This window comes from Cygnus atratus, chromosome 7, assembly GCF_013377495.2.
Source record: "Cygnus atratus isolate AKBS03 ecotype Queensland, Australia chromosome 7, CAtr_DNAZoo_HiC_assembly, whole genome shotgun sequence".
Classification (NCBI taxonomy): Eukaryota; Metazoa; Chordata; class Aves; order Anseriformes; family Anatidae; genus Cygnus; species Cygnus atratus.
The window spans coordinates 25,362,718-25,384,036 of record NC_066368.1 but is presented as its reverse complement, the minus strand read 5'-3'; the positions used below and the strand labels follow the sequence as shown (position 1 = coordinate 25,384,036).

Below are 21,319 nucleotides of genomic sequence, written 5' to 3'. Positions count from 1 at the left end.
ACCTGGAAGGGGAGCCCCCAGCCCCACCTCTGCTCGGAGCACAGCTCTCCTGCTCGCTGGCAGCTTTGGAACAAGCTACGTAAACAGATGCAACACATCGAGGCTGAGATTTTAAAGAGTACTTGGCACTGGCTCGTGCGTGCTCTGCTAGAAGCTAAAAGCATTTCAGGTATTAAAACCTGCTTTCAGGATTCAACTCGTTCCCTTACCCAGAAACTGCAAAAATGTACAAAAATGTCACTTCCTGAGCATGGCCTGTCCCAGGCCCTTCCCCTGACCTCGTTCAACAGCTTATGAGTCTTTCACTTTCTGTGTACAGTGCAGGAAGACTTTTCATCTGTTTTGCAATATGAATTCAGTAGCTAATTGTGTTCACGTTTTTTTTTACTTCAGCTCACTCAAATCTCTTCAAATTTCACAGAGAATATGAGCAAAAGCCTCCATGTGTTTAGCTGAGAGGGTAGCTAAAGTAATTCATCAGCCTTTGTTACAGAAAGCACAATATTAGCAAGCATTCCCCCCAAAAATTACTGATGTTTTCAAGGTGAAACCAAAATCCCTGTGGGCTGACCATGAATTTGAAGGTGCTCAGGGTGCCTGCACTTCCTCGGAGTCACCCCGGCCTTTTTCTGAACTCTGTATATCTGATCTGTTACTTGGGTGTTCATTTGAGAGCAGCCACCCTTGGGTCAACATTTCATCATACAAGTTACTGGGGACTCGCTTTCACTTCTACACACCCACACCTTTTATTTGGTTGCTGGTCGTGCATCAATGAGGTTATTGTCCTGGAGCCTGGCCAGCTATGAAGCATGGTCTGTTCGCCTCTTGACTTACACACTGCAGCAATTTTTACAAAGGCAGAGTCCAAATTCTTCAGGAAAGTCATGCTTGCCTGTGACTACAAACAAAATCTGCTTCTGTAATGGTTTTTGGAGATACACCAGGGAAAGGGACTATCTGAAGGCATGCTTTTGGGTTTGGCTGGCTTTATTGTTGTTTTTGCCATGGGCAAGATAGCTGGAGGCCAAACATTGCTCTGCTGAGTCACTGGTGCCAGGTCCAGGCAAACGGCGAGAGATGCAAACAAAAGATGTGGGCCTGGAAGGTCAGTGAAGGGTGAATAAGGTACATTTGGTCTGGTGGAAAAATAATACAAAATAAGAGGTGGTAGAGGCTTTAATCATATTGCACGTTGGACTCAGCTTTGGGAGGAAGGACTTTTGTCCAGGGAACAGCTCTGAGACCAGGACATGAGGACCACAGGCGTGGGGTGGGATGGAGCTGGACAGCAGCTGTAGCAGCCAGATGTGAGCTGGAAGAAAGCAGCAGAAAGGCTGCTGGTAGCCCTGAAATGCTCAGGGCCCTCCTGCCACTCCCTGGCACAGGGCTCGCTGTGGTTCACTTACCTTTCCTGCAGATCTCCAACGTCCTGGGTCAAGTTCTCTGCAGACCATTGCTTTTTGAATACCTGCGGGACCTACCGTGCCTTGTGTGTGCTTGCAATGACTTGGTGGCCTTGAAGGAGAGGGAGGAGATGTGGAAGATACTCTGGCTCTTACTGTGAGATGAACAAAAGGGCCACCAGAGCAGGCCTTGGGAGCAGGTATTGTAACACTCAGCCTGCCTCCGTGCTGTCGGCGATGACAGGGTCTTGCCTGGAAAACTGCAGCTCTCGGCTTCGTCGGGCTGGGGGGGAACCTGCAGGCAAGGAGGACCCCCAGCACTGCAGGCAATTTGGAACATCTCACTTGAACCTCCACTTACTGCCAAACTGTGTTGTGTCCAGAAATCTTGTCATTTTGTTGTTTAGACAAAGCCTGGGATTTAGATAAAAGAGGATTATTCTGCTATTTTCATACACTTTCATAACAGAAACCTGCTTTGACATATTGGCTCAGCACAGAGTGAAAACAACGGGACAATGGATGTTCCTTTCAAACGGCTTCCCCATCCAGCCCCTCGTGCTCTGAAACGTTATTTGCAGAAACTGGAGCACGAAAGGTAAGGTAAGGTGGCAGGAAAGTCAAACTACAGCTATTGACTGAGTTAAACAAGGGAATTGTGTAAGTGGCAGGGATATATTCGGATGGGTGCGATGCCCACGAGATACAAGGGACGGGTGGTCAATGATTTACAAAGTGACACTACATGTGATGAGATTTCCTGACCGCGTGCAGTTGGTAGGTGTCAGGGACATTTGCAAATTTGTACGAAGGTTGAAGTTGTTCATATTTTAGAAGATAAATACTCAAAAGTATTGTATTATGTGTTATTGACAGAAACTAAACAGGTGCTGAGCTATTTTGCTGCTGGCAGGGACCTGGGCTGGATTATTTGTTTCCTAAAGGGAAAAAGTTCAGCACTGCATGCAAAAGCAATGGCACTTCTCATAACAGAATGACCCCCAGGAAGGATTTTTAGGCTTTAAAAATAAGTTTATTTTTTAACAACTGCTGATTTATTGTATGTACCTAAGAAAATGATGTGTGCCTGGCCACTTACCCAGCTTTATGTACACGGTCTTCTTGCTAAATAACTTCAGGACAAAAGTGGCCGCAGTTCATCTGCTGTGACACCAGGCACCGATTTTTCAATGCCATTTGCCAGGACACACCAACTGACTGGGGCAGTTGTCTGCTGCTGCTGAATGAGGCATTTCTCCCGAGGAAAGCAGCCCTTTGTGGGACGGGAAGGGGCTGCTCAGTCCCGTGCATGCGAGGGACTTGTGTGCTTCACCGCCACTGCCTGATCGCCAGCGCTGACCCCCTCGGGTCAGCAGGATGTGGATGGACCATGACCGTGAGCGATACCCCTGCGAACTGTGGGGTTTGTGGGTGTCATCTGTGCACGACGAGCAGTCACAGGTAGTGAAAGGTATAGGTTCTGCTGCTCCTTACCTGGGGCACATGTAACCGCAGCATCGCCGTGGCAGCTTTTCTGCATCCCCTGCTTGTCAGCCAGTGATGAGGGGCTGCTGATGTTGTTTTTTCAAGACGTTAACAACATACGGTTGTGTTTTCACTGCCCCCAAGCAAGCCTGGCCCTGCAGCACACGCAGCCCTGGCGGCTCCCCAAAGCCCCGGCGGTGGCAAATGGAGCGCGAACGCTGACAGCAGCAGTCCGGAGGCATCGCTGGACGTCCCCACGGCCGTGTTTTTCTCCGCGCTGTCTGAAGGCCCCTGCCGGGGGGGGGAAACCAGAGGAAAACCAGCCGGCGAGCGCTCTGGGGACGCCTCCTTGTGCTCGCGACGCTTTTATTTTCTCCTTTGCCCTTGGAGGTTCACGCAGCTCGTCCCACGCCCACGCTCCCCGCGTCCCCGGGGGCGGAAGCGGCAGCGGGGCCGCTCCCTGCCAGGCTGGGAAGGGAAGGGAAGGGAAAAGAGGAGACGGGAAGGGAAGGGCGGCAGCGACAGGTGCTGCAAGGATGGCGACGGGGGACGCGGAGCAAGCGCGCTACTGCCAGCGGCTGTCCTACCTCTGCCTCAAGTTCACCCTCATCGCCTACTCCACCGCCTTCTGGGTGAGCCGGGGGTACCAGGGAACTGGTGTCAGGCGTGTTGCTGCTACTTCCCTGTGTGAGATGGAGGAGTAAAGCCTCTGCCCTCATCTGGCAGCGTAAAGGGGCGATTCCTCCCCCGAGCTTTGGGGGAACGATGCTGCGAAGCTCATGCAGGTTGTCAGGTGAAGCCCGTGCGTTTTCTCTTAAAGGGGCTTTTTGGGGCTCCGGGCTGTGTCGGTGCACCAGACGCTCAGACAGGTTTCTTTTTGTCTCCGCCTTGTAGATTAAAGACGTGGGAGGGTGGTTTCAGATTCACCGGGTGCCTCTTTAAGGCTGCAAGCTGAGGAATGAATGAAAATCCAAAAGCCAGGTGCTTCGGGCGTAGCTCAGGCTCCTGGGGGATCTTGGATGCCTTCTGGTGTTTTTGTCTCTTGTAACAAACAAGCAAACAAAAGGAACCCCCTTATTTTCGACTCTGGAGGCTTCCTGCATTACTCAGTTATTGTGTGGGTGCGATTTTGGGGGAAGGAAGGCAGATTTGTTGTGCTGGTTTCAAACCCGGCTTTGCAGGCTCCCCACGAAGGAAGGTGCGCGCTGCCTGCTCCGTCCCGCCCTTCGGCCCCGGGGCTGCTGCTGGCGGATGCAAAAATCCCTCTGCTAGCGCAAAGAGGACACCGCTGTCACGTTTTGCCGAGCGGCTGCCTGGAACAAAGCCCCTTTCAAGCAGCGCGAGGAGGATTTCATTTACTGCTCGTGGTCGTTTTCTCCGGATTTTCTACGCCCAGGTCCCCGTTTGCAACCTAATGCTTCCATTTCCCCGGCATGGTGGCTGCTGGCGTTCCCTAAAATCAGAGGGGTCTGAAGCAGGTCAGTGTGACAATGTCGGATGGCTGATTTTGGTACGGGCCCATTGCTGCCCTGCCTGCCATTGTCACCTGGGTGCCTGCCTGTGTCACCTGGAGCCTGTTGACAACCTGGGTGTTACCCCTGTGCTCTCCCGGCACGGGGCAGGAACCCAATTTATGCCAGCAGCATCCAGCCTTTTAAACAGAGGTGCTCTTGCTGGGGGGCAGGTGAGTTAATGCTGTAAAGATGGGGTTAAAACCGGCAGCTAGGAAATAAATGCTTTTCTTTCCTCTTGGGAAAGCAACTTCCGTGCCTGGGAAAGCCCCTGGTATTTGCAGGGGGCTGGATGCTCACTGGCTGTGAGTCAAGGCCAGTTGCTTTTTCCTGTGGACGCAGCCTGAGCTGCCGCATTCAGGGCTGTTGGGAAGGATGCAGGATGTAAACAGGCAGTGTGTTTGTGGCCACCGACGTAAAAGTTGTGTTTCCACCTCTGGTCACGGGAAGGGAGAGCACTCTGGGTGAGGCAGCACCGGTGGGGTGAAATTCCCACTGAGTTAGCACAGCGGTGTGGTAAAGGGTGAAAAGATTTTTATTTAATACTTTAAAAGCCACAACATTATAAAAGCATAAATCTTATGCAAGGAATGAGGATTTTAATTGTGTAATTAGGTGTTTTTTTCCCCCAGTAATAGTTTTTAGCTGAGTCTTGTACTTGTCAGCTGGTGCTTTTACCCAGAGGTTAACAGCGATGCTGATGAATGCAGCTTGAAGCCTTCCTGCTCTCTGCAGGTCACGTTTTGCAGAACTTATTTCAGAATCGCTTGAGGCAGCTGTATTACACCGAGTTTTTGGGTTTCTCTCCTGGTGAAGCGCCGACATCTACACGCCGAGCAGCCCTGCAGAGCTTGGTGGGGAGCAGAGGAGTGATGGGAAGGAAGCTCCTGTTAGCCCTTGTGGCTCGTGAGATACCTTTAATCCTGTGATTTTTCTAGGACGTGACATTGTCCACCTCGAGCCTTAGGACAGCAGCAAACGGGACTGAGAGAAGGAAATGGGGAATTTGGGGTGGATTTTTTTTTTTTTTTGCCAAGCTGGTTGCAGAAAACAACAGGCAGGACTGAAGTTTTTGTACACTTAATGTGCTAGAGGTGGTCTTGGAGAGTGTCTGGGCAAAAGCAGATGGCGGGAGTGAAGATACACGTACATAAACATCTCTGGCTCTGTATAAAGCTCTTGACGTGTGAGTGCATCTTGTATTCCTACTCACAGATGATCACAGATCATCTTTAGTCGGAATATTTTGATTAGAAAACTACAGCTAAGAAACAGATATTTCCATAGAAAGCACCAGCCTTGGAACAACCCACTTCTGAAAGTCAGATAATTTCTGTCCAGTTTTTGTGCCTGTTATTCCGTGCCCATTGCTTTTGGTTTGAGGTTTAGAAGTAATGACTGCAGGTGGTCGGCTTGTTGGTGAGGCCTTAGTGTTTGTTTGTGGGCTTGTCTGTACGTTGTGTTCCCTGCTGCTTGCCTAGCAGGTAAAGGTGGTCTGGACATAAGGGTATTGGGGTTTTACTTTCATTTAGAAAAAATAGTAGTAATATTAGAGTTTTAATCAAACACCTGCGCCGGTCTCTGGTTTTAGTAGAGTTTTTTGTTGTCCCAAAGGTCTGCGGAATTGAATTAATTTCAGTTTCTCCATGCGTTGCTGTTGGGTGCCTGCATTTCAGCAGAGCACTACCAACGTGGTGTTTCGGTGTGAAGCAAAGGGACTTGGCAAGTTTTAAATTCTGTAATTATTTTTGTATGCTTCTGAGACTCTTCCTCAACTGATATTCCTACATTTAAAGATTTCAAGACAAGTTGTTTATATTGTTTTCTGCTTGAATAATATTTTGTAATTTATTACTCAGTCATTCCAATTTTTTAAAGATTCTAGCTAACACTGCAAAGTGACCGTGTAGTAATGTAATACCCGCTTAAGTTTTACAGCAGAAAAGGTCAAATCCTATAAAGGGTAAATGTGTGTACCTGCTGTTTGTCCGCTGTGTTTTCCCTTCTGTCATCCGTAATCTTACAGCTTCTAAATTTGTCAGAGGAGGAGTTGCTTTGAATTTGGCTGTGTCAAATTTTAAGTTGCTTTTTAACTACTCCCATACGCCTATTTTTATAGGTGAAAACCCTTTTGAGATTTTTTTTTAAATGACAATTTGGTGGCATTCCTCACATAGTGCCCTTTGGGTTTATTCTTCTGTAGAAAATCAAGTATTTCCAGTAAGTTATTTATTTAAAAACACTTAATAAAGAAAAAATATTTCAACTGTTGGGCTCATGATCTTGCAGCTGAGCAACTTGTGTGTCTGCCTAGAGCTGGGGCTGAGATTTTCTGCATCGTATCGAAAAGCCTTGTGTAATTACCGACTGTCTGTATGCGGGGAGCAGGCTCGCAGAGCTTGCGGCGAAGTCAGGGCAGAAGAGGTGACTGTTATTTATCTGATTGCCAAAATGATGGATTTGATGCTCAGGGCTTTGTGGGATATCCCCAAGGGTTTGCCTGACTCTTTGAGTTGAAGTTTTTCCACTGCAGTGTGGATTGAGTACTGTGGACTTGTTTTTTTTTTTTTTTTTCCCCCAAATTCAGCATCATTTAAATCAACTTGCAGCATGCTGTGGGATTAATACCAAATGATTTTGACTTAGCCATAATTATTTTATTGAAATACCTTTAACTTGTTACACGCAATGCATGGCTTCTTGCTTCGCTTGCCAGCTCTGTCCGGTAGTTGCTCAGGAAGGTGACCTCATCCCAAACTTGCCGTTTTTCCCTTTATTTGGGCCCGTTTCCCGTGATGGCAGGAGGAATGGGGATGCAGGATACACCTGGCCGTGTTTAGTGACCCTAAATACACCAGGAGCTGGGCTGGGTAGCAAAAAAAGGGACTTATGAGCTGTTGGTTGCAGACTGGCTAGGAATTATGACATTTTAGGGGCATGTGTATCTATCTGCACACACAGGCAGGGGAAGAAAGACACGCAAAGGAGGAGAATTAATGCCATGGCATTTGGTAGTGTGAGTAATAGATGTGATGTCAGATGAGTAATAAATTGCATTTTAAACACATTGAAGCATACGTAACTGCTTGAATTCCAGAACGTTAAAATGTTATTAAATACATTTTTTTTGGAAATGAACAAATCCCAGGTTCTGCTAACCCAGCTTTTTTCTGCTTTAGACTTTGAGTTTTTTTTTTTTATTATTATTCAAACTTCTGATTTAAGTGTTTCACAGGTTATAATTAATTCTGAAGTGAGTAGTCACAAGTTCGTGTGTACTCGTAAAATGTCATATCTATGTTTATTGGGAAAAAGCTTAACATCTGTATTCTGTTTTTTTTCTCTTCCAGGTGATCGGAGCCCTTGTCCTTGCAGTTGGGATTTATGCAGAAGTTGAAAGACAAAAGTACAAAACTCTGGAAAGTGCGTTTCTAGCCCCAGCAATTATTTTAATACTTCTGGGCGTTATAATGTTCTTTGTATCTTTAGTGGGCGTAGTGGCTTCTTTAAGAGACAATTTATGCCTTCTTCAAGCAGTAAGTGGTGCTTTTTTGTTTGTTTTTCTTAATAATATTAAGAGCTTATTGCTTTTCCTTTTAGTGCCACATGAATTTAAACCTGTAACCCTATCTATGCTGCACTGAAAAATATTCTAATTTTGTTTGGTCCTCTGGCTGTTGTCCGTAGATGTCTTCTGATCCACAGAATCTCATGTAGGAAGCAGTTTTCACTACTGCATGGGTCCCCCATCACCACTTTGAGACACCAATGAATAATAGCATCCAAAGCAGACAAAAGTTGGGAAGATTGGGGAATCATAGCTTTGTGATAGCCTGCTCCTAGGGCGTGTTTTATTTCATAGGTGGGCTTTGATTCCTCTTGATGATTAATTTGCTGTCTTTAAAATATATCCAGTTGTGACTTTGTTGAAAGTGGAGTGAAGTCAAGGCAGGAGGTGTCTGCGTAGGGGAACCAGGACGAGTGCTGGAGGTAAAATAGTAAACGGCAGAGGAAGGATTAAGAGATTAAACATCACCTAAACCACGGAGCCAGAGCTGTCAGGGGGTGCTGTCTGTGCACAGAAGGGGACTGCAGGCTTGCAGCAGCTGGGGAGGGAGACCAAGAAGTCTGCAAGGCTGATGGGGGCTGACGAGAGGAAGAGGAGGGCATCCCAGCACTGAGATGTCTTGCAACAGTGCTATAAAAATATCTTCTTTGTAATCCTTTTGGTTGGTAAAACTCAGATTGTCTGTAATCAGCTGCTTTGGATGGAAGTAGCAAGCCTGCTCTTTTAAGAAAGCTGCTGTTAGACATACAGAAAGTGAGATAAAAATGTGAAAAGATGTTTGGTGTTTAAAAGCAGGTCTAGGATGATGCTAGCTTGTTCCAGGAGTTTGCTACTGGTAGCACCCTGTCTGAAAACGCTGCAAACTGAATCAGGGAGAAGCATCATGTCATCTGGCCAGTGATACGATGGGGTCAGAGCCTGCCTCTGAGAAAAGCAGGTTTGGGACTGTCAAGGGCTTTATGGAAAACAAGCAGGAGTGTGAGTTATTATCGGTCCCCGTGGATGTTGTGCAAACTCACCTGTTGACATAGCCTTTGACGTTAGCCTGGTACCGCGGCACCTGCTCTGTTTCTGGTCTGGTAATGCCATAAGTACATGTCCTGCTGCGGAGGAATTGTGTCTGGGAGGAATTAGTGCTGCCACTCAGCCAAAAAGTCCATGGAGTCTGGCTGCAACTTCCCTCTGTGAACGCAGGGAGTTTCTTAAAGCCATGAAGCTGTGAGCCTGTACGGTGGGCGGACGGGGAAGGCTCAAAGCGCAGAGGTTAGTTGCGGTCGCTGGTGGTTCTTCCAAAAGCTTCTCCTTTCAACCCAGAGGGAGCCACCAGAGAGAGAAGCTGCAGGGCCGATGTGGATTGGATGGCTGAGGTCTGGCTGCCCTCGGCTGGGGTGTGAAGGGGGGGAAGGTGGAGAAATGGGACTTGTTAGAGAACTGTGTGGCACTGCAGGACCTCCCTTGGGCTCAGACAGGGGTCTGTCCTGAGGGAGAAGTGAAACGGACACAGCTCTGATCTCCAGTGCCTCGAAAGAGTAAATTTCTGAAGAAATGCTAAATACATGGTATGCTACCTAGGCCAAAGCAAGAGGTAATTGTGAATTCTGGAATTATGCTGAAACCTGGCTGAGGGGCGTTGTGCTGTCATCCCCAAAGGGAAAGAGAAATGTCTGAGAGTCTGTCCTGAGCTGGGAGTGATTTCCTCAATTCTCAGCCTAGTTTTGTTTCCTCATCTGATACAGAGAGCATTTTCTGTTCGTGTTGTGGTGAAAAGTCTGGTAGGGCACTTAAACAAATGAGGTCCCTGATGTCTGTTTCTCATTCTGATTCCATATTTAGCAGAAAAAACCAACAAGATATCCATCTGTCCAGTAAATTCATGACACCAATTCCAGGTATTGATGGGCCAGGCATTAAACCAGCACGCTGGGGTGGAGCGAGCACTGCAGAGACAAGTCCTGCAGCTGCCCAGGGTTTTGCAACAGGGAGGACTGCAGCAGAAGTCATCCGGCTTCGTTAAAGAGCTCATTAGTGAGCAGAACAGCAGGGGCACCGGTGGTATTGCTGTGTGTCCATCTAAATTATACTGAATGGGAATAACCTCATCCTCCTGAGAGTAACCAGGCTGTAAGAGTGTTGAAGATTATTTTCAGATCAGAGGTCGTAATACTTCTTTCCTGGTGAATTTTGCTGTTAGGAAGTGGACCTAAATTCACATAACAGATCTTTTATACCTAGAGAATCCTCTGGATGGGAAAAACATTTCAAGTACTGGCACGTTTCAGTTATTTGATGGTGCTGCTATGGATTTCTTGGTATTTTTTCATATTCAAGTGTTGGATGTGCTTTGATAAGTAGCCACAGATACCTATGTTGTGGCTGTGTGCCAATGTATATGGGAATATGTATGTATGTATGTGGTTTTACACACTGTCCTGGCTTCAGAGGACACAAGTAAATAAATAGCTAGCTGACACCATTTTTCTTACCATGGAGCACAGCAAGTGTTCACGTCGCAGGCTCTGCAGTCAAGTTGCTGGCTTCACTTCTGGAACGATACACTGAAATGTACCAAGGCCAGAATTTGGCTTTGATTTAATACTGGCAAATTAATATAAAATGGTTTGGATTATCTTAAAACACTGCTTTACTCAAAAAACGAAAACAGCTAGGTGCTATCTTTGCTGGAAGTGTCAAAACCTAATGTTCTGTGTATTTTGTAGCAGTTCAGGTATATACTTCGCTATGAACCAGGCTGCTCTTATAGGGAGAAGTGTCTTGGCATGATAAATGCATCTATTGGTTTGAATTGCATTCAGAGCAGTAAAATAATGTTTGCCAGTTGGGAAAAAAATACAGAATCACTCAAGTGAAGAAAAAAGTCTTTCTTGTGACATAAGCAATTTTTATAAGAACAACAACAAATTCTATCTTTCTTTAAAGACATCTTGCTTTCAGAAAGCCAGGTATGCTGGCGATTGAATGCTATAGACTTTAAGGAGAGTAATTGAAAGAGTAATTGTGATTTGTTCTGCTTAAGATCTCACTTGCTGTTGTTTTCCTGCAGTTCATGTACATCCTTGGTCTCTGTTTGCTGATTGAGCTGACGGGTGGAGTTGTGGCATTGATCTTCAGAAACCAGGTGAGCAGCATGAACAGAGACTTTACTTGCCAGTGTTGGCACTCCGTGCAGTTCTGGCTTTGTTACCGAGCACATACAAGGTACTACATTTGTCACCTGAGCACTAGCTGATGGGAGCCTGAAGGCAAGTCCGGGCTTCTCAGGGCCTGTCAGGTTAGGGAAGGGTGGAACTGGTCATCAGTTCTGGAAATTAGTTCCAGATTAAAGAATTTGGAGAAAATCTGTTAACTTAATCTGTTAACTAACTACAGGCAAAACGACTTTCCAGCTTTTAATGTATTACAGCATGCTTTTTTCTAGTTTTCCTTCTGTGTCTCAGATTGCTCTTTCAGGGAGTTTCCAGCTGGATTTGGAGACTAAGTTATTTTTTACTGGCCAAAATGCTTTACCTTGCATAAGGGACACCTCTTCCCTGCCCACGTCCATGAGCAACAGAACTCAATTCTGTAGGAGACCACACCACTTACAAGCTTACTATAACCATATATATATATATATATATATAAACCTTTATTTTTCTAATGGAAAGCAGAAGACTACTTTTCTGTTAGAAGGGTTTTAAAGCATCAGTGTGCTCACCTTGGCCTGGCACAAGGAGTTCTTGTGAGTAGTGGTGGGAGCACCCAGCTCATCGGAACGGAGCAGATCAGCCTCAACAGTGTAGGAGGGGGCGTCATGGGACACAGAGAATTCGGTTGTCAGAAAATTAAGTAAATACCAACTGTGGTATTTCTGAGAGGGTGAGGGAGAATAGCTATTGACTTCCACACACAGACAGAGTATTGTTGGTTTTCTGCGCGTTAAGCGGTTTCCTGGCGTGATTATTGGCTGTCTGAGCAGGGCAGCTATGTGCAGGGGATAGGGTTTTTTGTTTGGTTTATGAGGTTAATGGACAAGTTGGGGTTAGGATGGGGAGGAGAAGGAAGTATTTAATAAATGCTTACACTAAGAGCCTCCATTTAAATACTGATTGTTTTACATGTCCCATTGTCTTTTTCCATTTCTTTCTCTATTTCCTTCTCAGATCTGGGACAGTCTATTTCTTTTCTTTGAGTCATGCTTATTCTAAGAAATATCTTTCAGTGGCTTGTATTTACAAGGAAAGCATTGTTGGTATTTGTGTGCTTGTGTGCAGCTTGCCCGTCTGCCACACTGCACAAGCACTGTTTGAATGTGTTACAAATGGGTTTCATAGGGCCCTGCTTGTCCTTTTTTCTTCATGTACATTTGGTACCCTTGTTTATTTCAGCTGTGATTTGGACTAAAAACTATTGTGTAATGTCGATGTTTCTGCCCATTACAACTAAAGCAGTAGTTGCGGTGCTGTGATGCAGATGTATAATTTATTTAGAGCTGAGCTGGCTGTTCACTGCTCCTCCTGAGCCTGATGGGAGGACAAAGTGTGTCCTAAGATGTCGGGTCTAAATGGGATGGTAATTAAAGGTGGCACATAAGTAGCTGATGTTTGCTGTTGTTCATTCTTTGATAGTTAGGATAGTCCTGCAAAATACCTTGTTAGTTGTAATTGCTGAGGTGATAACCTTATTTTAAAATTTAAATAAAAATAAAAAGGCTGTCCTTTTCTGCTTGTCAGGTGCACTTGGGACTTAAACCTGTTCTTTAATCTTCAGCATTTCTAACTGATGAATCTTGTTTTACTTTTGCCTTCTAGACAATCAAATTTTTGAACGATAATATTAGAAGAGGAATTGAGAATTACTACGATGATTTGGACTTCAAGAACATCATGGATTCAGTTCAGAAACAGGTTTGCTTGTTTTTTTTTTTTTTTTTTTCCTGGGACTAGCCCAGTTCCAAGCAGTGCCAAGATGTGCTGGGTCCTCAGCAACAGCGTTAAGTTTTTCCAGTGATGTTGTAATCAAATTCATATTGACAAGGTCTTGTGTGTCATCTGTTACGGCGTGGCTGTGGGCAGGGCTCCTCCAGCGTCCCAGCTGGCATCCGAAGCTCCCTAAATCACTGCAAGAAGGGAGGGCAAAGCACAGCTCTCCTCGTGGTAGGTGTGACTGGTGATCGAGGCCAGATGCTGCAAATGTTTAAGCTTATATGGACCCCACGGCCAGATTTGGACAAACTCAGCTTAAATTCCACTGAAGTTCTTGTTTTTAGTGCTTCTGATGACTGGTCTAAGACATTCAACAACATCTAGTTAACGGGAAGCACTGGATAAGAAGAAATTGGGTGGCAGTTAAGCTGTTCTAACCTGGTCAATTGTATTTTCACTCAAGGGCACATAGAAAGCTCTTTAATAAGGTGGTTATTCAAATGAAATCCCCATGGAAGCATATATACCTGTAATTAAAAATCAGAAGTTGTGCTGGGCACAGCTGAGCATTACTTAATGGCACTTGCAGTTGACTCATAGCCTTTTTTTTTCACACTGCTGTGTTGAAATGTTTATTGGCTTACTGAAGAGTTCTGACCTACAGTTTGGAGGCTATAGAAGAAGCAGAAAATGTTCAGAAATGTGCTTACAGAGCCCATGTGATGCCAGTAACCACGCCAAATAAAAAAAATAAAATACAAAAAATTAACATAGTAAATGGTATGTATGTTTTATGACATCGTTATGGAAATGGCAGCCTGCTTCAAAAACCAAAGTTAGCACAGAAAGTCTGTCAAAAACAAATCATCCCGAGGAAATTTTGTCATAATACTTCATAATGCTTTAAAGTTTCCATGCACTGCCCAAAATTTTATATATATGCAGCGAATATAAATGTTAGTGATTAAATAAACTGCTGCTGTTTACTTTATTTTTTAAAGGAAGGGAACATTTCTATTAAGCTGGTGTAAACTTACAGTATTTTTTTGCCAGCTCTCAGTTCTACTAACTAAATTATACCTGAAATATTTTGGTGATTTTTTTTAATGCCTTATATCAACACTGTTGTCTTTTAAAGACATTTAGAAATGTCAAAATCCTTAAAAATTTGAAGGACTGCATTACAGCTGTAGATGAGCTGAAGTGAATGTAAAAACATTTTTCAATGATGTCCAGACCAGAAAAGAAAGTTTTTCAACCTGGAAAAGGTTGGAGGTGGAACTTAGCACCAGGTGCTTTCCTCTGACACCTTGTGTAATAGCTTGATGAGTGACAGAGGAATGCTACGTATGTCCTGAATTCTTTTCACTTGTGTTTCTTTGGTGCAGGAGCAATATTTGTGCTGTTTAGGAGCGAGAGCCTCCGGCATCTTGCACCCTCCCTGCACTCATGGCTGGTGTAAAGTAGTGGTCAGCACTTGGAGATGCACTTGAATTGATTGCCCATGCTGAGTTATGCTGGCCTTGGCCAAGCCACTTTCACAAATTTTAGATACCAATTTGGTCTCTTTCTGCCCTTTTTGTTTGTCCTGAACATGAAAGCATTCTTTTGGATGTGATTTTATACAAGATACATTATTAAACAACTTTTGTCCTTGGGACCAGACTCCTTTTTCACTTTTCACCAATCCCTGTAGCTTGGCTGATTCTGAAAACATTCAGGAGGTTTAAAGGTTTGTTGCTTCATCTGATCAGAAATATATTTTTCCTTTCTTACATATTTTATTTGCATATACAACCACACTTCATTAATACATCTACGTATGCCTTTCTGATGAAAAACCAGAATTGCTAGGTAGCTGCCGTGTTCTTTGTTGCTCTTAAAACTGTTTTATTTCTTTTTTTTTTTTCTCCTCCAGTTATTAGAAGAGCTGCTGTTAAGATCTGACTCCTTTCCTTTGTCTTTTGTGTCGTTTTTCCAGTTTAAGTGTTGCGGTGGGGAGGACTACAGAGACTGGTCAAAAAACGTGTACCACAGCTGTGGGGCACCAGGACCGCTGGCCTGTGGAGTGCCTTACACGTGCTGTGTCAGAAACAAGGTGAGCCTGGGGGCAGCATCCTCTGACCTGGTGGCTTGGCTGGACCAGGGCTATGTAAAATCGCTGGTCAGCCCTGCCTGGCAGGGCATCACAAGCAGGGATTAGGCTGGAGTTTCCGTCTCCCTGGGGGCCAGCAGTTGGCAGTGAGGAGAGGTGTCACCCGAATGTGCCCTCTGCTGGCGTCGGCACGTCTCGGAGAAGCAAATCCATGTCTCCTTTTCACGTGGAACACCTGGCAGCTTGTCTCCTGTACCCGTTTTGACGGAGAGCTAGTGATAGATAGCCCGCCGCTGCCTGTTAGGCGCAGTCTTTTCATTGTCAAGCATGGGTGTTTAATTAAAAAAAAGAAAGAAAAATGCAATAGTGATCTCAGTAATCTGGCTGGGTATTGCTGAGAAATGTATATAGCATGAAGGTGTTTATCACATAAGCTTACACGTTCCTGTGGGTCAGAAGGAGTCTGTTTAAATATGCGCTGAGCTTTGATTTATTCTCAGAAACCAAAGCTAAACAGTTATGTTTTAAGTCTCAGGTGTTTGAGAAATGGTGTATCTGAAAATAATACACACTGATCCACAACTGCGTGGAGCTGGCAGGAGAGCTCAGGATTTTGCCCTCAGTTGATGGTAAGGGAAGACAGAGATGACCAGTAAAGAGCAATCTGGCTTTTTATTGGTGATTCAGCTACAGGGCTTGCTTTTCTGAATCTCACATCTCTCAAATGAAGCCTTGTTTTAAGCGCTTTGTTAATTCATGTGTGTAGAAATGCAGCAGTACCATGAGGGTAAGTGCCGTAACAAGCAGTGGCTCTTGCTGCAGCATGGAAGTTACCTTTGGAATTATTAGGTCCCATCTGTGGTATGTTTGTGTTCCTTATTTTATGTACATCGATGGATTTTGTAACAGAGTGAGTAGCTGGGAGTTGTCTGCAAACTGTTAAGCTCAGTGAAGTTAATTGAGAGGCACGGAGAAGTCCCTGAACCACACAGAAATTTCTTGTTTAAGGGTAGACTTCAGCAAGACACTGCAATGTGCTAGGGCTCGTAGCTTTGCTGCACCTGGAAGCAGGACCACGGAGCCATTGGTGTGCCGTGCCATGGTCAGAGAGATGTAAGCAGCATGGGTGTGTATCGGGAAGGGTGACATTAACACCACGGCTGTATGGCCAGCTGCCTTAAAAAAAAAAAAAAAAAAAAAAAGATGATGCATAAATCTTATATGTTTGACAAACACTTCCAAATACAGTCTGGTTTCTGTCCTGGAAAACTACAGATATGGTTTGTAATTACTCATTTGCTTCATAGTCATGGAAAACTCCTGTTAATGTAGGAGGGTTGGATTCTGATCCTTTTTAAAAGCCTTGTGCAAGACGAGCCAGGCTCTGATCATGCTTATGCTTGGGGGCAATCTGAAGGATTTATTATCAAATCAAAGTCTTTAATAAAGACTTACACAAGTGTAGCTGAGATAAAAATGAGTCCCCAGAAGCATACAAACTTCTGTTTCTAGTGCATTCATCTCCATTGCGCACAGTTTCTTGGGCCACGATGTCTCGCTAGCAAGCCTCATGTTTAAAATTCAGTGATGCAATGAAGTTCTTTGTTGTCAAATATTTTGCTAATGGCCTGCGTGTTTATGTTAGGCTCAAGTGTTGTGAGAATGGGAAGTCTCTGGCAGCAAACACGGCAATACGGCGATGCCCCCGGTACTGCCGACCTTGGCTTCCACGGCTGGCCCGTGGAATTCACGAATGGCTCCTCGCTGTGCCTTCAGGACACACCTGGGACATAGGCAGGGGTTTTCTTGAGGTGTGCCCTGACCCTTGTTTGCCTGCCAGTTGCATGTTCAAGGGAAAGCCTGGCTTTTTGGGTTCTTAAAAAACAAACAAACAAACAAAAAAAACACACAAAACTTGTCTACATCTTGTCTTAATTTTTTTGTGGGAGTATTGCCGTAAAGTAGAGTTGGCTTTGCCTTATTCTCATTTACTTATTCTCATTTTTGACTTTGTTTGATACCAATAGGCTTTAAATTAGTTGATTTGCAAGTCCAGGACAGTATTTTCCTGTTAGCCTTGGCAGGCTGTTTAGGCTTCGGGACCCAAGTAAAATATTAAAAGGCTACAGAAAATGGTTTGGTAATCTGCGACGAATGCAAACATTCAGACTTTGGTCTCGTAAAATGTTCACAGAATGTTTGTAGTATCAGACGTTATTTGGGTCCAGGGCATTTCCAAGTTTAAACTTGTCATCGTGACGGAATGATGGCCTTAATCCCTGTCTTTCTTAATATGGTGTCTGAAGTTATTAAAGCCCGACAATTAAAATTGGCTCTTCGTTCTGTGGAAACAGCGATAGCTTGCAGGTCTGTCCTAGCTAGCTTTGGTTTCTGACACCACACTTTTTGCTGGATGGATAGGGTTCAGACACCTCCTGAGATGCCAGCAATACTGATTTCTTCAAAACCATGTAGGGCTCCAAGTCTGACCCTGGGGGCACTGGGAGAAACTCTTGGTCCTCCCCCAGGGAGCATTTTCTTCCTTTTCCCCCTGGCTGATTTTGGCACAGATTATCACCTGCCCCACCACGCTCACCTCGCAGGATGGCCTCAGAGCTGCAGCACAGCCCGGGGTGGTTGGGACCTTCGGGTTTTTGCTTTGCTGTACTTATATTGGTTGTTTTCTTTTCAGACAGACATTGTCAACACCATGTGCGGATACAAAACAATTGACAAAGAGGTAAAGTAACCCATATCCACCACGGGACGGTAAAGGTGCTTTTTGTGCTTTTCTGGATTCATTTTTGTCACTTACAAAATTGTCTTCTGCACCCTTGAATCTACCAAAAAGTTAAAGCACCTGCTGAACTGATTTTACCTGGAATAGCTTTGGTATATATAAAAATATCTTGTTTGATTTGTGGTGTCTTCCCTTCTTTGCACCTTCCATGATTTTTCATTTGATGTGCATGACACATTTCTTTCCAACCCCCCTCACACACACACTTACAGTAATTGCACAGCAAATACAAAGAAAGATACTTCAGTGCTTTTCAGCAGTGGCGTGACTAAAATTGGTTTCCTTGCAGCCAATTTAGGATTAAAGACCTACAAATAAAGTACCCGTTACTGGGATATAAAATACTTGGAAACAACTTATTCCTGGAAGAGGAAAGGGACTGTCCTGGCTGTGCTGGCAGCCAAGCTGCTCGTCCTTTGGGGCTGGATGTGGCCCCCTTCTTTGGTTTTCCCCATCAGAAATTACCCCAGAGGCTCTAGAGTAGCGGTTCCTGGCTCAGTTGGGCTAATTATGGAGTGATTAAGTGCAGAAGTCAGTAATGTGATCTGCCATAGCTCCCCACTCCCAGCTTGGCAGAGCTGGTGCCCCGCAGTGCCGGCCCGGTGGGTCGTAGTTTGGCTTACCGCTTGGTTATCCTCACGCATGACCTGTCTTCCTTTGGATTCATTGACTTATGTCTCCAAAACCTAAACGCTCCAGCCTGCCCCTAGCGCACAAAGCACTTAAGCATGTGCTTAACTTTACCCAATTCATCTGCTTAGGGCTCTTTGCAGGCTCAAGTGGGTTGGGGCCACAGTGCAGGGCAGCCTGCGGGGCTCGATCTTAAATCGTCTTGTTCCTAACCTTCCTGTAGGCTATTGCAAAGCACTCTGTCTGCAATTTATATTTTTCCACTGCTGTACTTTCAACTCAGAAGTAGAAGTGAAAGCTAAAGGGAGACTTCTGTCCTTTCCATGTGGTCTAAAATTAGAATCAGATGTATTTCTTTTGGGGAAGTAGTATCAAAAGAAGATGGCTTTTTTGTTTTTAATAACTTGGTCAGGTATGGAGCAGCTAGGGAACAGCCTAAAGGATCACTGGTGAGGCCTCCACCAACCTCGGCAGGTTTAAAGAGGCGTGGAGGAGTCGGACCGAGTGTGACTGAACTCTGAAGTGCCGTGTGTTACTGTGTCTTGCTCCTGTGCCAACTGCTGGTTCAGTGTCTGCTCTGTTACTTTGCAGCGCCTGAGTGTTCAGCACATCATATACGTCCGAGGGTGCACGAATGCAGTGCTCATCTGGTTTTTAGACAACTACAGCATCATGGCTGGCATTCTGCTCGGCATATTGTTACCCCAGGTAAGGAGAGCCTGGTGTGTTACCCAGTAATGGGAGTGCCTGATTTGTCACCATGGTCTGCGAAATCCCATTTACTACATTTTATTTTAATTTTTATTTAAATTTAGCATAACTGATAAGCTGAGATGGCATCCAGTAATTTAGCAGCATTACTGTGATCCACTGCAGCTTGTGGGGGGGTTGCTGGGGTTAGTTTTGAAGTCCTCACCCTATCTGTGTCCTCTGGGACTTTGTAGTGCTCCGAGGCACAGGGCTGGTAAATATTTCACTATATCAGCTATTCACAAACATGATTCATTTTTTTCCCCTATACACAAAATCCCTATGAGAAGAATATCAACATGAGGTTCTGTCAGTATTTACACCATGTATGTACCAATAAACCTGATGTACGTCTGCGTGATTTGTAAAAGTCGTGCAGTAGAAGCCCAGACAAGCAGCATGCGATCCCCTGCTCAGAGATGCCCCTTTGTTTTGCAGTTCCTCGGGGTGTTGCTGTCTTTGCTTTACATAACTCGAGTGGAAGACATCATCAGCGAACACAAGCTGAGCGAAAATCTCTTTGAAGAAACGTGGCAGAGATCCCAACCTGAGTTTGCTGCCTCGGGCTGCTGCATGTGCTACCCCGGCTGACTGCGGGAGCCCGGTGTGCAGCGAGGAAGAAGCCCACCGACCTCTGCTGGGTTGTGCTGGCTTTGTAGCCATTACAGACACTGGGTGTAATTAATCAACTCTAACTCCTTTTTGGTATTTTTGAAACTGTAGTACCAAAAACAGAGTCCGAATTCTCCCTACCCCGTGGTCTTAATATTTCTACTGCCCCTCCGTGCGCACTGAGCTATCACGAGGCCCCTCGACAGCGCACTCCAGTTGTCTGCGAGCCCTCAAGATGCCGACCTTCTGTGATGTCCCATCCCACTGTGACCACGGTGGGTAGTGATTTTGGTGTCCTGGAGGGTGAGAACAATGCTCCCTGTTACAGCTCCTGCTCGAAGGTGGTCTTGTTGGTGATTAAATCTTTCTGAATGACTGCTGAGTGATACATGGTCAGGATGACTTCATGCTGGGAAAATCCGAAGCTAGATTTCTATCGAGAGCTTTTGTACCTTAGTGTGTTGTATTTAAATGTTAGCCCTATCAAACTTTATTTTCTTACTTGTTGCAAGGCAGAAGACAGATTTCTTACTGACCTGAATGGTAGATATTAAACACCTTGAATAATTTTTTATGCTAATTTCAATTTACTGACAATTATGGATGTGATGCTGAACACTTTCATTGCTCAGTCTTTTGTGCCTTTTAATAATGGGGCAAACGCCAATGTGGAATTAATCAGGTAATTCTTGATGTACTTTTAATGCAATTTATTGCTATGTGGTTTGGTATAAATTTATGAGATGTTTGAGTCTTGTATGTACTGTATTTTTCTTCATTAGTAATTTAACTAGGTGATTTTTTTTGGAGTTGTATGTGTTGAAATGTTTCTGAACTTGATTCTTCTTATCGAAATAAAAAATATAAGTTTTTTTTTTTTAAAAAAAAAGATGTTGCTTAAAATTACTTTTACATTCTTACCAAAGTAGAGCCTGTCTGTTGGGCACTGAGTCTCGAGGGAGGAATACCTCGAGCTGGGATCCTGGCTCGGCTGCAGACCTGCCCACGGCTTCGGACCAAGTCACTGAACCTCTGTTCTGTGCCTTACCTTCCTCGTGCGGTGACACCGAGGGCGCTGGGGTCTGCTCTTGTTGCTTTGCCCTGAGCATTTCTCTGCAGGGTTTCCAGCCAGACCTGCAGGAGAAACACAGCACAAACTGGTGGGATCCTTCAAATAAAATAAAACTAAAAAAACAGGATGAGAATAAAGCATTTTTGGTTTATATCCTGCTTTTGTAAATCTATTCTTTTCTGATAGTCCACTAAGAAGAAATATCTTGTGTCACTCCTTCCTTGCTGCTTGTCGTCTGCTTTTCTTAATATCCTCATCACGTTTTCTGTTCTTTTTTTGTCTCCAGCTTAGAAACCAGAGACTCCTTCCTTCACCAAGGATTTCTGAGGGGGTTTGTGCTTTTCCAGGTGCCAAAAAAAGACTAACACGAGTCTTTGCTGTTTATGACGGTGGCTGATGGTTGTTAGAGGGAGCTCCCCGTGTCCAGCAGCGCAGTGAGGTTATTTTCTACACAGCACACTCTAGTGT

General features: G+C 44.9%; 1 protein-coding gene across 1 annotated transcript; it reads left to right on the top strand.

Moving 5' to 3' along the window:
- The first annotated feature begins 3,368 nt into the window (after positions 1-3,368).
- TSPAN15 (tetraspanin 15) lies at positions 3,369-20,659 on the top strand. The gene is made up of 8 exons (XM_035544048.2): positions 3,369-3,523; positions 7,753-7,938; positions 11,032-11,106; positions 12,779-12,874; positions 14,874-14,990; positions 17,680-17,727; positions 19,009-19,125; positions 19,606-20,659. The coding sequence occupies exons 1-8, from the start codon at positions 3,428-3,430 to the stop codon at positions 19,756-19,758; spliced, it is 888 nt and encodes a 295-aa protein (XP_035399941.1). The 5' UTR covers positions 3,369-3,427; the 3' UTR covers positions 19,759-20,659.
- The last annotated feature ends 660 nt before the right edge of the window (positions 20,660-21,319 follow it).

Excerpts from the sequence above, each read along its gene's own strand:
- TSPAN15 (XM_035544048.2), top strand. The coding sequence starts at position 3,428 with ATGGCGACGGGGGACGCGGAGCAAGCGCGCTACTGCCAGCGGCTGTCC. Across the intron at positions 11,107-12,778 it reads CATTGATCTTCAGAAACCAG|ACAATCAAATTTTTGAACGA; the intron begins GTGAGCAGCATG and ends TTTGCCTTCTAG. Across the intron at positions 12,875-14,873 it reads TGGATTCAGTTCAGAAACAG|TTTAAGTGTTGCGGTGGGGA; the intron begins GTTTGCTTGTTT and ends TCGTTTTTCCAG.